At 34.8% G+C, this 17,205-nt stretch overlaps 1 protein-coding gene across 1 annotated transcript; it reads right to left on the bottom strand.

Annotated features, from left to right (window-relative positions):
* Positions 1-462: 462 nt before the first annotated feature.
* LOC129278653 (transmembrane protein 254-like) lies at positions 463-7,867 on the bottom strand. Its single transcript, XM_054914800.2, has 4 exons — positions 7,679-7,867; positions 6,056-6,159; positions 4,835-4,894; positions 463-3,888 (listed from the first exon to the last, which is right to left on the bottom strand). The coding sequence occupies exons 1-4, from the start codon at positions 7,763-7,765 to the stop codon at positions 3,768-3,770; spliced, it is 372 nt and encodes a 123-aa protein (XP_054770775.1). The 5' UTR covers positions 7,766-7,867; the 3' UTR covers positions 463-3,767.
* Between the last annotated feature and the right edge of the window lie 9,338 nt (positions 7,868-17,205).

The following is a 17,205-nucleotide window of genomic DNA, read 5'->3' as shown; positions in this document are numbered from 1 at the left end:
TTAGTAGCTGGAGCTACAGCCTGGGTAATATATAGTGTGCCAGGTCCCAGATTGTGTTTAAAGATGTTTATGAATATGTTCTTGAAACATCTGGGCCCCGTCTTAGAAAGAGTTATGATTAATCCAATCAATATAAACTCTATCTATGGAAATCCATCAATGTCGTAACTTTTTCTTCAGAAAAATGGCACAATGCACTTTGTGACCAAAGAGAATCACACTGAATGGTAATGTTAAGAAAATGATAATGTATGAATATACATCATATCTGGAGAATAATAACAAACATGCATTTTAGATGTTGGCGTTGTAGACTTCCCATAATTCTAGTTGATCTGATCAATCGCAACTCTTTGTAAGACAGGGCACTCTGTTGTGGTCTTGTGGAAGCAACCAAGTAAGCAGCAATATCAATAGACATCAACACATAAACCATAATGATAATCAAAAGAATAACACCAATTTCTTTTCCTGTATATTTATTCTGGTTGGAAAAAAAAGACATGTACATAATAAAATTCATGTAGAATACAGTTTAAAATTGTTTTTTATGAATACAGCACCATAAATCCATAAAATGTGCTTAAGCCAGCACTAATCCACATTCTTTGAAGAACACAGGAGGTGTTTCACAAAGATTAAGTGTCACCTAGATTCGCACTTATATTCCCAGTTGTTTGCAGAAAAAATTGGTCAAGTGGTGCTTAGAGGACACACACTACTGCATACCCATCAATAAGATTGTGCGTTTCATGTGTCCGTCGACATTTTAAAGGGATGGTCCAGGCTGGAGATATTTATATCTCAATAAAAAGAGTAAAACTCACGGACCGGAGTAAAATGCTGAAAATTTGATCATAATCGGATAATAAATAACGAAGTTATTGAATTTTAAAGATTTGCGTTATTCCGGTGAAACAGTTTAAGGCATGTGTTCATGAATATTCATTAGGTGGGCTGATGATGTCATGTCCCCACTTGTTCTTTTGTATTTTATTATTTGAAATCAGGTTTATTTAAATATTTTCTACCAAGAACTAAAACAATTGAATTGACAACTGATTACATGTAAGTGTATTAGTTATTTATTGCTGCAACTTATTTCATCATAATGGAGACACATTACACATGTATGAAAAAATGAAACAATTATCATTTCATGTAATAACATAATAAAAAGAAAAGAGGGGATATGACATCATCAGCCCACCTAATGAATATTCATGACGATGTGCATATAACTGTTTTCACAAAGTATTGATAAACTTTAAAATTCAATAACTTTGTTGTTATCCGATTTTGATGAAATTTTCAGCATTTTGCTTTGTGACTTTTACTCTATTTATTTAGATATAAATATTTTCAGCCTGGAGTATCGTTTTAAAAGCATACCGTAACTCTAAGTCAGACTTCACTCTTTGTGAAATACCCCCCCCCCCCAGGTCTTCATCAAACTTGTTACATATACATGAACATGGTGGTGTGTCATGAAGCTGTTTGCTAGCAACATTTATGACTTTAGATTCACCAGCTAAAGGCATGTAGCCAGTGGGGGGCAGTCGCCCCCCCCCAAAAAAAAAAAACACACACACACAAAGAGAGAAAAAAAAAGATGGGGGGGGGGAGAAAAAGGGGACAGAGAGAAAGATTGTTTTATGGGGCTTTCCTCTTAATTTATTTTCTCCAAAGAATTAAAACCTAAACAAATTATTCTCTGTGATTTCATATAAAATGGGAATTTACTTCTCATTTCAAGCTAAAGCAAATTTTTGTTATTGACAAAAAGGTATTTTTTCTTTAATATTACCCAACTTACTTTGAATGCGAGTAAAATGATTTGAGAATTTGCTTTAGCACACAAGAACTGAATCCCAATTTCATAAAACTTGTTATAATAACAAATTTGCAATGACAGTTCAAAGCTACTGAAATCAATCAATTTGATTGGCTGATCATAAGCTTGTTACATAAACTGTAAATTTGTTATTATATCAAGTCTTTATGAAACGGGCCTCAGGTCATCTGTCCTGTGTAAAGTTGTGAATGTCTCAACGGTTTATTTCCAATTCGTCCAATTGCCAACTCATCTACTATCACTTGGTCTACCATCAGTTCGTCCACTCACCACATGGTCAACTTTCATTTAGTCTAATGCCATTCCGTCTAATAACCAGTTGGTCCAAATTTAGTCCATTTACCATTTGGTCTGATTGGCCTAAGTGTTAAATTGTGCAAAATGAATGAAAAGAAGATAGGTATTAGACCAACTGGTTATTAGGCAAAATGGTCATAGATGAACTGGTGATTAGACAAAGTGATTATTGGACCAAATAGATGAAATGTTGATGGACTGAATGGCATTAGATTAAATGAAGGTAAACCATGTGGTAAGTGGATGAGTTGGCAGTAGACGAATTGGCAATTTACCTCATGAACAGCTTTATGGAACACCCAAATATACGTTTCCTGTTTGAAAAGGAAAGCCAAGTGAAAAAAATATGTATGATTTATATACATTTCAAATGACTAAGTATGACATACAGTACATGAAGCCTGAAATGATTGCAAGATTCATAAAAGTGAGATAAATCTTTTTAAAGGAATGAAAAAGGAAGACTTTTAAAATCTATAATCTAATTTAATTCAAAATCATTATTCATACAAGATTGCACTCCCATACTTAAAATATGAAAAAAAGTAAGAATGAAAATAGAAAACATCGGTCCGAATCACAAAGATAATATAAAGCCCATCGATCGATTAAACCCATGGTTTATGCAGAATTTCGCCTAATTTACCATGTAGAGTATAAAAAAATTTCCATTGCTGATGAGCGTTTTTATCACATTGCACTAAATTGATGGTTGTTGCTATGGTAAAGCACACAATTTTATTAATGAGTCTACATGTACTGTTATGAACAGTTGATTCATCAGATTAGAAACAGTGGACTCGTGAAACAAGAACACACTTATATACACCAATATTCAGACTTTAGAAATAATAGGAGAATCCTGAATAAACTTTGAAAACTGGACAAAACCTAGCAAGGCTAGCATGTCATTGAAGTAGGCTCAAAATCCATTGTAGCTCTGAATTCTGAAACAAAGATATCTTCACATGCCCCGTTGACTCTGTTCAGAGTAATTAGGAAGATAATGATTGGCCTACAATACTAAATGTAGGCACTTCATAACTTGAATGCCGTTTGAAATGGGACAAAACCTGGCATCTCCCATTAAATACTATTTAACTCATTCCTTCTGTTGTTATTGTTCTGAAATAAAAACACCTTTATTTGCAATGGTTCAGAGTTTATAGGACGATCACGTTTGACCTACATTTAAAATATAAACACTTTGAAGCTTGAAAAATATAGATCTATTTTAAATTGGGAAAAGCCTGGCATCCCAGTGAAGTTCATAAAGCTACTAGCTCACATATTATTAAGCTCATTCCCTATACTGCAGTTCTGACAATTATTAAAGACACCATTATTTGCCCAAAAGCTTATTGGCCTACAATCCAACTGCAGACATTTCATAACTAGAATACAGTTTGAAATTTTGAATAACCTGACATCCACCTAAAGAGAATCCATGCAGCTCAGTCCAGCCTCCCCTGAGGTTCTGGCAAAGGCACCTTATATTGTCAATGCTTACCGTATATACAGTACCAAACCCTGTAGAAGACTTGAAATATTGGTCACACAACCTGGCTTGTCATTGAAGTAGGTTCACATTATTTCTGTAGCTCGCACACTTTAATCATTCATTCTTCTGATGCTTAGTTGGGTCATACTTCAACAACTCGTACATGCAGAAGATGCCAAAACACAGAGTACCAATGCCCCACTTGAGTCTTGCGGAACTTGATAACTCTTTCGTCCTGGCAATAGAATTGGAAATGGAAATAAAAACAAAAAGGGAATAGTTGATTTTTGCATACATGTAAATTATATCATATATGGTTGATCCATTTTCTTTTCTTTTTTTTGCGGGGGGGGGGGGTCATTTTCAGGGGCTACTTTTTTACAATTTATTTTCAATTGGTCGAATGCCAATTCGTCCAATCACCAACTCGTCTACTATCATTTGGTCTACCATCATATGGTCCACTATCCACTGGGTCTAATTACCATTTCGTCCACTCACAATTTCATCTCATAACCAGATGGTCCAATAGCCATTCAGTCCATATACCATTTGGTCAAATTGGTTTAGGCCTACGTGTTAATTTGGCAAAATTAATGAAAAGGAAATGGGTATTATCTAGACCAACTGGTTTTCAGACGAAATGGTCAGAGATGAACTTGTGATTAGACGAAGTGATTATTGGACCAAATGGTTGTTACACGAAATGTTGATAGACGGAATGGCATTAGACTAAATGAAGGTCGACCATGAGATGAGTGGACGAGTTGGCAATCTACATATTGGCAAATAACCGTTTTTTGTAACCTACTGCCTAAATCTGCAACATATATGCTTTAACACTGCAGTGAATGTGGATTCTCTTTTGGGGAATTTTTTAGGTGTCTTACACCAACTGGAAAATGAGAAACCTGTACACTACAGAGTATCTCAAAAAATATACACTTTTGAAATGGCTGTCAACAAAATATCACTATTGAAGGAAGAGGCTAATATAGAAACCATAGACTCCTCCATAATTAGCACTCAGGAATATTATTTGGGGAGTTGGTTAAAAATGGGATATCTCTTCCCAGAGATTTACCAAAGTCACCCCAGTTATCAGTACTTGTAGGTCTACCTTGTTCATTATCACTATCATATTCAATGAATTTTTTGTTTGTCAAAGAAACATCTCTTACCCTGCTAGGTAATACGCATAGAAGGCCTCAACAACATGTAGGAAGATTGCTGTACAACATCTGGAACAGGACAAAACAAAGAAATTAAATTTGAATTAAATAACTTCCCTGGTATTAACTACTACTTCAATTATTATAATCATATTACAATTATCATTAATATCACATTTATTTAAACTATTTCTTTCCCATCATGTTCAAATACTATAAAAAATTATTTAATCAAGAAAACATGTTTAACAAGTCATAAAATCATAAAGAAAGATAGCCTGGATCAAAATGATGCATCTAACATACATTGATACACTCATTTCTTATATCTTATTTCTTATATAGCGCATACTGTGTACCATTCAACGTCTCTACTGCTACCAAAGGAACTTCCAACATACATCAAATAGATTGCATTTTCATAAACAACTTTGAATTATAACAGAAAAAGGAAGTGCACGAGTGGAGTAAAGATCCACTTCCAGCTGTACGGGGAAAAAGGTAATTTTCACTTCTCCCCCCCCCCCCTCCATTCCCTACACCTGCTGGATCCAGGGTGACCAGATTTGGACAGTCCCAAAACAAGACACTTCTGGTGACTGAATCAAACAATTTCAGAGGGGCTAAAAATGGCATATGGGGCAAAATTTCTAAAAAGCTGTGAGCGAGCAAAAGTTTGTACCTCTTTTCTATAAATTTTTTTTTTCATTGATTATAACATGATCAGAATACAATTTTCCACATTCCACCCTTTTTCCAAAAAGATGAAATGCTTGAATATTTTCACATACATGTGTTGAAAGCCGTGAAATACGTTCTTCCTTTTCCAATTCTCTTGTTACCCCCAATGTTTCCAAAACCTGAGGTGAAAGATCATTTGTTTACTCATCCTCTAAGTTATGGAATAGCCTCCCTTAAAACATCAAACAGTGCTTGACCTCTGAAACTTTTAAACATTACCTCAAAACATTTCTCTTCAATTCTTCTTAATTTCTTTTATAATTTCCTAAAAAGCGCCTTGAGCACTCTACAGAGTGGATTTGGCGCGATATAAGTCTAATTATTATCATTATTATTATTAAATACAGGACAAAACGGCATTCTGGGCAGGGTCATATGGGACACTTGAAAAATTACTGAAATGTGGAACTGTCCCTTAAAAACCGGGACGTCTGGTCACCCAAGCTGGTTCTGAACTTCGGCCACTTCCTGGGCAAACAATATACTTACATTGTCTGCATAACTAGGGTTTGTTTGTATGCAAGGTAGTGAGCCAAATCACCAAGTGGTCCCATGTAGGCATAAGGAACAACCTCGGGTTTGAAGGTGCACAACTAGAAGAAACAAATTTAAAATATTTTTCAAAAAATACATTTAAATCAGAATTCAGAAATATCTCTATAGAATATCAAGTTCACCCAAAAAGTTAATTTAAATGAAATAAAAAATATCAAATAAGCATGGCGTCAAAACTTCATCAAAGGTGAGTTTAAATTAGAATGGAAAACGGCCCAGTTTCACCTATAATAGTACGGAGTTCGGTGACTTTTTTAAATCTTGTATCCCAACAAATTTGATACCGTTGGAAAGCTTGTGAAATAAGAAAAATAATGGTGCTTCAATCAACTGATTGTCTGATATATTGTTGGAGATACTCCAATTTACATGGGAAAATATGCAGATTTTCTTGTCAAAAAAAATGTTTGAGTGGGGAGACAGAGACATTTTGAAATCCTGAAGGCATCCCAACAAATTTGGTACCACTGGAAAACTTGTGAAATAAGAAAAAGAATGGTGCTTGAATCAACTCCTGATGTCAAATAATGACAGAGATATTTCTGTTTAAAGGAAAGAATGTGCAGATGTTTTTTACAGCAAAAGTAGATTTTCACAACTTTAAGTTAATACACAAAATACAATGAACAGGACTGTGTAATCATTTTTTAGTGCAATGCGCTGCTATGTGAGGCAATGCATGCCCTTGAATTATACATCATTTTATTCATAAACATTTTATTCATAAAAGTTTCTCATGGTATAGGTTTCTATAGGGTTTTTCCTCCTCCTTTAATAATGCCAAATGGCTTTATATTTGTGTTGTACGGACTGGGTGCACAGACAGATACAAATTCTGAAAGTGGCATTTCACCGAACTCCCTAATAATAGATGTTAATAAAACATCTATCGGCATTATCGTGGTTTATGTCACCAGTCCATTCACTGCCGTTTATTTCGTCAGCGGTGGTGACATCTTTCCACTCCCATTGACTTTGTACACAACGAGCGCGCACACACCAACACACACGAGAAGAGAGGTGACAAATTTCACGATAAGGCCCATCTATCCTGGGTGCAATGCAAAATAATGACAGAACTGATTTTTAGCATACAATTCAAAATATATTAGACCCCCCTTGGGCCCCCTATCAAAATGTGAACAGCGGGAACATTGAACAGAATAAAAAATATATACTATAGGGGGGGGGCCTATTTTCTAAAAAATAAAAATTCTTAATACAAGTTATTATAAATTTATAATCATAAAACTATCAATAAACTATGATAAATTTTTGATGGCATAGTCATAGACAGATCTAATCATGATAATTCATATTCCCACATCTGCAAAATTTGTCCTTTTCCTAGTATTGAGCCACTGGACTAATTTTCAGCATGCGCGAAAGCGAAGTGCACCGCCCCGGATCGGAGCGGAGACGCTTGCTCGACTCGGCTCGGACCGAACCCGAGCTATCACCTTCGCCTCGGCCACCCCGGGCCTTGCCTTGGATGTGCCGATCGGCTCCAACTGATCCAACGCGGCCAGACAAAAGTAGATAAATTGTTTAACATACCACCGTTAAAAGAAGACCCACTGTGACTACAGCCATAATGATGATGTTAGGAAGCACAAAATGATCAACATTCTTTGATAAAGGCATTTTGATTCAAATTACTTCTTGTTTTAGAAGAATTAAGAACCCGGCGCCGGCACAAACAATTATTTACAGCAGACTGCAGAATAATGACGTCAGAACGGTGATACGGTATCGGCAATATATCAAATACTTGTTTGTTTCTTCAAAACGGTTGTATGCACTATTATCAGCAAAATACAGGAACAATGAACAAGTAATATTTATTTTTATTTATGTAGAGCAGGGAAGGTGACCGTGATGCTGCAGCAGGGGTTTAGTCAACCGCGTAGCCAGGATTTCATTTTGGAGGGGGCGGTAAATGTCTATGGCCAACACTTACAGAGCGCGCGAAGCGCGCTCCCTAGGGGGTGGGTGCAGGGAGGGGTTCGGTGTTTCTTAAGTTAAAATGAAAAGGAGCCGTCTCTCCTGTCTCTAATACCTATATCAGCTCCAATTCAGTTGACTATATTTTGATTTTGAACGTTTTTTTTTAAAGTGATTGTGAACGCACAAAAAGGGATAAAATGGAGGAAATTAAAATAATATTTACCCCGCGCGAAGCGCGAAAGCTAAAGCGTTTTATCAATTTTTTTTCTAAAGAAAAGGATCCCGAGATAAGGATATTCCCTAAGTTATACTGAATGCTTCCCTTGGAAAGATCAGATTTGATTACAAACAATTTAGCGGCAGTGCATATCTTTAACTCGCAAAACAAGAGGAAGATATTTCTCCCCGTGCTCCCCGTGCAGAGCAATCAAACTCTGAAATTTCAAAAGTGCGGACGTTTCATCAAATGCATATATCTCTACCCCATCGGCTCTAATTCAATTGATTTTCTAAGATTATTGAACTTCATTACAAGGAAAATAGTGCGCAAAAAGTTGAAACTTCTGTGATTTATTGAAATTATATAAAAAAGAATGATGTATAATTTCTTTGATTTATCCTGAAGCGCTTAATTTTGAATGATAAAGAAAAAAATCAAACTGAGGGCGCAAAACTATGAGGCGCCGAATGTACCAATATTATATAGAACAATTATTTGTTATATAATCATTATTTATTAAATAATAACTATTATTTATATATAATTTACATTTTATTTGTAAATAACTACTATTATATAAAATATCATTTCTAATTATTTATATATAATTCCAAGTAATACTTCATTATTTGTAAATAATAATAGTTCGACATTCCATTATTTATAAATAATGATTATTTGTTTTTCATTATTTATAAATAATGATTATTTGTTTTTCATTATTTATAAATAATGATTATTTGTTTTTCATTATTTACAAATAATGATTATTTGTTTTTCATTATTTATAAATAATGATTATTTGTTTTTCATTATTTATAAATAATGAATATTTGTTTTTCATTATTTACAAATAATGATTATTTGTCTTTCATTATTTATAAATAATGATTATTTGTTTTTCATTATTTACAAATAATGATAATTGGTTTTTCATTATTTATAAATAATGATTATTTGTTTTTCATTATTTACAAATAATGATTATTTGTTTTTCATTATTTATAAATAATGATTATTTGTTTTTCATTATTTATAAATAATTTGTTGAGTTTTCCATTATTTATAAATAATGATTATTTGTTAAATAATGAAAACGTCTACTTCATTATTTATAAATAATTTTTTCGAGCGCACCATTATTCTCATTATTTATAAATAATCATTATTTAATGTTCGAGTTTTCCATTATTTATAAATAAAGATTATTTGTTAAATAATGAAATATCTACTTCATTATTTATAAATAATAATTTTGTTTCAATATCCCATTATTCATTATTTATAAACAATTTTTACAGTTTGCCATTATATACAAATAATCATTATTTATATACAAATAACCATTATTTATTAAATAATGCCATTATTTATTAAATAATGCCATTATTTATTAAATAATGGAAAACTCGCTATAACATGCAAATGTGGGACCGCCCATGATATGAATATTCATGATGCGATTTCCTTTTTCGTGATTTTTCTTCACAAATTTTTGTCCATTTCCTCTTCATAATGACATTTCTTGAAGCAATTTTCTAGGGATATGGTCTGATTGTAATATTCTTCATTTTATATATAACTTCGTCTTCGTAGAAATATCAAAAAGTGTAATTTTATACGATTTTTCCTACAGTTCACAATCCCCATAGGCGCGCGTGTACGGTAGGGACAACCGGTGAATCGACGGAGTGCTCTTCATCGAAATACTACGTTGGTTGGTCCCCGGAAGTGGCGGGCGGAATTTAGCCCGAATCCTCGATGGAAGTCGATCAAGTGCATATGAGCTGAGAGAGTGAAATATATCAGTGTACTTGTACAGGCCCTTCTACTTTTTATAAATATTTCTTGTTGCTTTTTTTGTTAAGTTAATTTTTCCTGGTGTAGAGATAAGTTTCAGTTCTAATAATGCACTTCAAATACATTTTGGAGTGTCTGTTTGAGGCGTTTGGGGCGATTTCACCCTGGCCCCAAAATGCTCGCAACGACAATACGGGGGCATGATGACCCCTAAATTTTTAAAAACTTATTTTTCTATTGAAAATTATCACAAAATTCACCAAAAGTGTGCACGAAAGCCTTCGTATTTCACTTTTAAAACTCCAAAAAGTGCCCAAATGACAAGCTTGGTCGCTTCGCTGTGTCGCTTTCAACTTGAGAACGTTTACGCGTCTGCTTCCCCCCCCCCCCCCTCCTCCGAAAGAAATTATGTATACGGCCATGCTCTAAAGAGCCTGGCACATTGATTTATGTATACTTCATTTTCATTATTTTTATCTCATTATCATCATGGCCTTACGCAGAATTTTTTCCGGGGGGGGGGGGGTGGGGGGAGCAGGACGCGCGTAAACTTTCTCATAAAAATCTTGAAAAAGCGAAGCGACCAAGCTTGTCATTTGAGCTTGGTCGCGTCGCTGTCTCGCTTTCAAGATTTTTTTGAGAAACTTTACGCGCGTCCTAGCTGCTCCCCCCCCCCCCCGGTAAAAATTCTGTGTAAGCTAGGCCATGATGATAATGTGATTAAAATAATGAAAATGAAAAGTACATATAAATCAATGTGCCATATGCTCTTTTGAGCATGGCCGTTCACAGAATTTCTTTCGGGGGGTGGGGGCAGACGCGCGTAAACGTTCTCAAGTTGAAAGCGAGACAGCGAAGCGACCAAGCTTGTCATTTGGGCTTGGTCCCGTGGCTGTCTCGCTTTCAAGATTTTTTTGAGAAAGTTTACGCGCGTCATGCTCTGGCCCCGGCCCCCCTGGAAAAAATTCTGCATAAGGCCATGTTGATAATGAGATAAAAATAATGAAAATGAAAGTATACATAAATCAATGTGCCAGGCTCTTTAGAGCATGGCCGTATACAGAATTTCTTTCGGAGGAGGGGGGGGGGGGGATATGTCGAAGCAGACGCGTAAACGTTCTCAAGTTGAATGCGACACAGCGAAGCGACCAAGCTTGTCATTTGGGCACTTTTTGGAGTTTTAAAAAAGAAATACGAAGGCTTTCGTGCACACTTTTGGTGAATTTTGAGATAATTTTCAATAGAAAAATAAGTTTTTAAAAATTTAGGGGTCATCATGCCCCCGTATTGTCGTTGCGAGCATTTTGGGGCCAGGGTGAAATCGCCCCAAACGCCTCAAACAGACACTCCAAAATGTATTTGAAGTGCATTATTAGAACTGAAACTTATCTCTACACCAGGAAAAATTAACTTAACAAAAAAAGCAACAAGAAATATTTATAAAAAGTAGAAGGGCCTGTACAAGTACACTGATATTTCACTCTCTCAGCTCATATGCACTTGATCGACTTCCATCGAGGATTCGGGCTAAATTCCGCCCGCCACTTCCGGGGACCAACCAACGTAGTATTTCGATGAAGAGCACTCCGTCGATTCACCGGTTGTCCCTACCGTACACGCGCGCCTATGGGGATTGTGAACTGTAGGAAAAATCGTATAAAATTACACTTTTTGATATTTCTACGAAGACGAAGTTATATAGAAAATGAAGAATATTACAATCAGACCATATCCCTAGAAAATTGCTTCAAGAAATGTCATTATGAAGAGGAAATGGACAAAAATTTGTGAAGAAAAATCACGAAAAAGGAAATCGCATCATGAATATTCATATCATGGGCGGTCCCACATTTGCATGTTATAGCGAGTTTTCCATTATTTAATAAATAATGGCATTATTTAATAAATAATGGCATTATTTAATAAATAATGGTTATTTGTATATAAATAATGATTATTTGTATATAATGGCAAACTGTAAAAATTGTTTATAAATAATGATTAATGGGATATTGAAACAAAATTATTATTTATAAATAATGAAGTAGATATTTCATTATTTAACAAATAATCTTTATTTATAAATAATGGAAAACTCGAACATTAAATAATGATTATTTATAAATAATGAGAATAATGGTGCACTCGAAAAAATTATTTATAAATAATGAAGTAGACGTTTTCATTATTTAACAAATAATCATTATTTATAAATAATGGAAAACTCAACAAATTATTTATAAATAATGAAAAACAAATAATCATTATCTATAAATAATGAAAAACAAATAATCATTATTTATAAATAATGAAAAACAAATAATCATTATTTGTAAATAATGAAAAACAAATAATCATTATTTATAAATAATGAAAAACCAATTATCATTATTTGTAAATAATGAAAAACAAATAATCATTATTTATAAATAATGAAAAACAAATAATCATTATTTGTAAATAATGAAAAACAAATAATCATTATTTATAAACAATGAAAAACAAATAATCATTATTTATAAATAATGAAAAACAAATAATCATTATTTGTAAATAATGAAAAACAAATAATCATTATTTATAAATAATGAAAAACAAATAATCATTATTTATAAATAATGAAAAACAAATAATCATTATTTATAAATAATGGAATGTCGAACTATTATTATTTACAAATAATGAAGTATTACTTGGAATTATATATAAATAATTAGAAATGATATTTTATATAATAGTAGTTATTTACAAATAAAATGTAAATTATATATAAATAATAGTTATTATTTAATAAATAATGATTATATAACAAATAATTGTTCTATATAATATTGGTACATTCGGCGCCTCATACAAAACAGGACAGGAAATGAATGTGCAGGGAAATTTTAATAGAATTTGAATTAAAAAATGTTGTACTTTTTTTTTATTTAATATGACACGAATTTTGTACCTTCCTCTTTTGAAATTAGGAACCTGTTTGCCCCCAAATTATGGTTGTGTAGTAATGTGCTGAAAAGCGGGAGAAGTGGCCTATATGGAGGTGACGGCAGAAATTGATATAAAGATTTTACCCGCCCGAAGTCGACCCGACCAGAAGTTGCGTGATCAATTTGAAAAAAAAGATAACTTCATATACTTCGGCCTATAACCTTACTCTTATTCCATGGCAAGAAACACATAGCTGAGGTCGAAAAACAGGGCTAGAGAAAGGGTTACGGAAACAAAGGAGAACTGCAATATTGTCATTTAACCGCGCGCAGCGCGGAAGCAAAATTCATATATATAAATTTAGAGCAAGAGTGAAGGAGTTTCTCTTTTGAGAAAAAAATAAAGAATAAAAAGAAAAACCCACAAAGCTACCTTTCTTCCCTTCGCTTTTCCTTTTCTCCTCTCTTTTTTCTCTTCTTTTTTTTTTCTTTTTTGGGACGTTTTTTTTTTGGGGGGCGACCGCCCCCCCTGGCTACGCGCCTGGGTACAGTGACCCCCCCCCCCCCCCAACACACGCACACGCACACTTTTTGAAGCTTTACAAAAGTGCCCCTTTCCTTATTTTTACCGAAGAAACATTTCATATTTCCTTGAAGGGGAAGTTCACCCTGCATGAAGAACAGTTAATTGGTTGTACAAAATAGCAGAAAATAATAATAATAATAAACAATTAGGAAGGTTCAACAAAAAACCCTCAAAAGATCAAGAAAGTTAGTAAAATTTTCAATCTTTGATTGATCAGCTGCCCCATATGTTGCATAAATTTCTTCTTTTTTTTTCTTCGAATGGTTCATGATGATAAAAAAAAAAAAATTATTTCGGAGCAAATGTGAAATTAATGAAAGTTTTTTTTTTAAACTTAATTGGGTCTTCACCGGCACGTCACTTTATTTTATTCACTTGTCTTCTACCGCTCCTTTCCCTAAGTCCACCCCCTCCTCTAATAGGGGGAGGGGCGGTTGCTTCTCCCTCTATAGCTGGATCTAGAGCTATCTGGGTTGGGTGCATATATGGAGCCCCCCCCCCCCCCCCCCCCAACCTTGAGATCTCGGCCGCCGAGGCGCCGACCGCGTAATCGCGCCGAAAATTGGCACGCAGGTTCGTCTGGGACAGTACAAAATTGTGTAGAAAGTAATGTCATGCAAGTTTCTATTAAGTGATTATGCGAAATCATTCAGGCGGGGGGGGGGCAGGGGGCAAGCTGCCCCCTGGCGGATTTCACCGGGAAAATAAAAGGAAAACGGCAAAAAGAACAAAAAGGAGGGAGAAAGAAAGGGAAAGGGGAAGAAAAATGGAAAAGGAGGAAAAGGAAAGGGAAAGCGAAAAGAAAACGAAGAAAAAACTTTTTTTAATGGAAAAGGAAGGAAAGCGGGAAAATGTACGGAAGAAAAACATTTGAGAAAGAACAAATCATTCCGAAATAGGCCTATGTAATGCAATAGCACGGTGGGAAATACATTAAAAGATGACAAATTGGCAAACAATAGCGGGAAACGATATGGAATTAGTCAAAAGCTAAATTGAAAAACAAAGAAAAGGGACAAAAAAAAAGCTTGCTAAATTTTATGCAAATAAGACCCCATCACGCAGTAAGGGCTCTTCATTTATAACCTTCAAATGGCTCTATAACGCCCCCCGTTCAATCACGTTCAATCACTGGCATACAGGCGCGGGGGGGGGGGTCTTGCCCAGGACCAAAATCCAATTGAAACCAGTTGGATTTCCAACTGGTTTCAATTGGTTTCAATTGGTTTTAACTGCATGGTTTCAATTGGTTTTAACTGGAATTTAACAATTTCCAGTTGAAACCAATTGAAACCAGTTGGGCAACTGGAAATCCTAACTGGAACCAGTTGGGTAACTGGAAATGGCTTCCAATTGGAAATGATTTCTAACTGGAACCAGTTGAGTAACTGGAAATCCCAACTGGAACCAGTTGGGCAACTGGAAATCCTAACTGGAACCAGTTGGGCAACTGGAAATCCTAACTGGAACCAGTTGGGTAACTGGAAATGACTTCCAACTGGAAATGATTTCTAACTGGAACCAGTTGGGTAACTGGAAATCCTAACTGGAACCAGTTGGGTAACTGGAAATGACTTCCAATTGGAAATGATTTCTAACTGGAACCAGTTGAGTAACTGGAAATCCCAACTGGAACCAGTTGGGCAACTGGAAATCCTAACTAGAACCAGTTGGGTAACTGGAAATGACTTCCAACTGGAAATGATTTCTAACTGGAACCAGTTGGGTAACTGGAAATCCTAACTTGAACCATGTTGTTGTGTAACTGGAAATCCTAACTGGTACCAATTGGGTAACTGGAGATGACTTCTAACTGGAAAGATAGGTAACTGGAAATGAATTCTAATTGGAACCAGTTGGGTAACTGGAAATAAAACTGGAACCAGTTGGGTAACTGGAAATGATTTCCAATTGGAAATTTTCCAGTTACCCAACTGGATCCAATTGAAACCAGTTAATTTGCATATTATCTGCCAGTGTGCACAGATTAATGTTTTATGAGATTCATCATCATTAACAATGTATCTATTTAATTCTTTTCAATTTCAAGTGCCACACTTTTTAAAGATAAGTATTTAGAATACTTAGCAGTGAAAACCATGTTCATAAATGTTATAGATTATAATTAAAACAGATTAAAGGATAATTAGTACACCACTAACTGTTACCAAATTACATCAAATAAAAATACATATATTTGAAGATCTTCCATACAATATATACATATGAAAGTCTGTATTTTATCAATGCCCTTTACATTGGTATTAATAGACATATAATACTGCTTCTGTGTTGGCATATGAGCAATAGTTAGTGCAAATGCTAATTAATTTGTAACTAATTAAGTTCATTCCAATTAGTTCCAATTGGATCCAGTTGGAAACCAATTGGTTTCAACTGGTTCCAGTTGAAACCAGTTGCCTCCAATTGGTTTCAACTGGAACCAATTGAAACCAGTTGCCTCCATTGGATTCAATTGGTTTTAATAGGGAAATTGGAACAACTGGAACCAATTGACACGTACCAATTGCCAACTGGTTCCAGTTGCCCAATTGGTTTTAACTGGAACCAATTGGCAACTGGTTTTCAATTGGAACCAATTGGTTTTAACTGGAACCAATTGGCAACTGGTTTTCAATTGGAACCAGTTGTTCCAATTTCCCTATTGAAACCAGTTGACCAACTGGTTTCAATTGGTTTTGCCCTAATTGGTTTTAACTGGATTTTGGTCCTGGGTGGTGCACACACAAGAGGAAATGAAGAAATTATAGGAGACAACGTACGTGTAATGAATGGAAACAATGAAATGTGTTATTTGCTGAATATGATTGGAAAATCTATCACATAATTAGAATTTAATTTCAATATAGGCATTTTTTTCCAGCTCGCTTTGCACGCTGGCAACTTTTTACAAATTTTTTCCCACATTGCTAACCCCTAAATTTAATCCCATATTGCCCCCTCAAAATATTTGGTTGTATAATGTATATGCCCGCGATTTGATTAAAATAGCGGCAATCTGCGAGGTTTAAATGGCTTTGATATCAAGAAGTTCCGGGAGCTCTGCCCCGGACCCCAAGCACACAGCACTTGGGTTGGGCCATGGCCCCAAAAAGTTTTACAAACAAGAACAAAAAAATAGGAGGAAAGAAAAGCGAAGGAAAGGTGTAAGATATGATTTTATTTACTGCATGTCAAAAAATAGCTCAAACTTAGATTCTCATGAAAAGGTTTTTTTTTCTCGCCCGCTTCGCTCGCTCGGGACTTATATAAAGCAGCTTTTTAGCACATACTGTGCCCCTCGGGTTTTTTTTTTTTTTTTTTTTACTCTTCACGCTACTGTCGCAAAGAACCATGTTCAGGCGTACAGACCACAAAAAAGGAATCTAAAGAGAGAAGTGTGAAATATATTATTCTCTGGATATCACGTCAAAATCTATCACAAAATTTGATTTTTTCGCTTCGCTCGCTCGCAACTTTTTTTTAAAGATAAATTCTGCCCGATACGCAATATCATGGCCTTCTCAAAATTGTCGCCTCATTACACCATTACGCCTGTTCATACTATAATATGACCGGGAAATTTTCCCTGGAAATTTGT

Source organism: Lytechinus pictus, chromosome 16 (assembly GCF_037042905.1).
Source record: "Lytechinus pictus isolate F3 Inbred chromosome 16, Lp3.0, whole genome shotgun sequence".
Lineage (NCBI taxonomy): Eukaryota > Metazoa > Echinodermata > Echinoidea > Temnopleuroida > Toxopneustidae > Lytechinus > Lytechinus pictus.
This window is presented reverse-complemented; position numbering and strand designations above follow the sequence as displayed.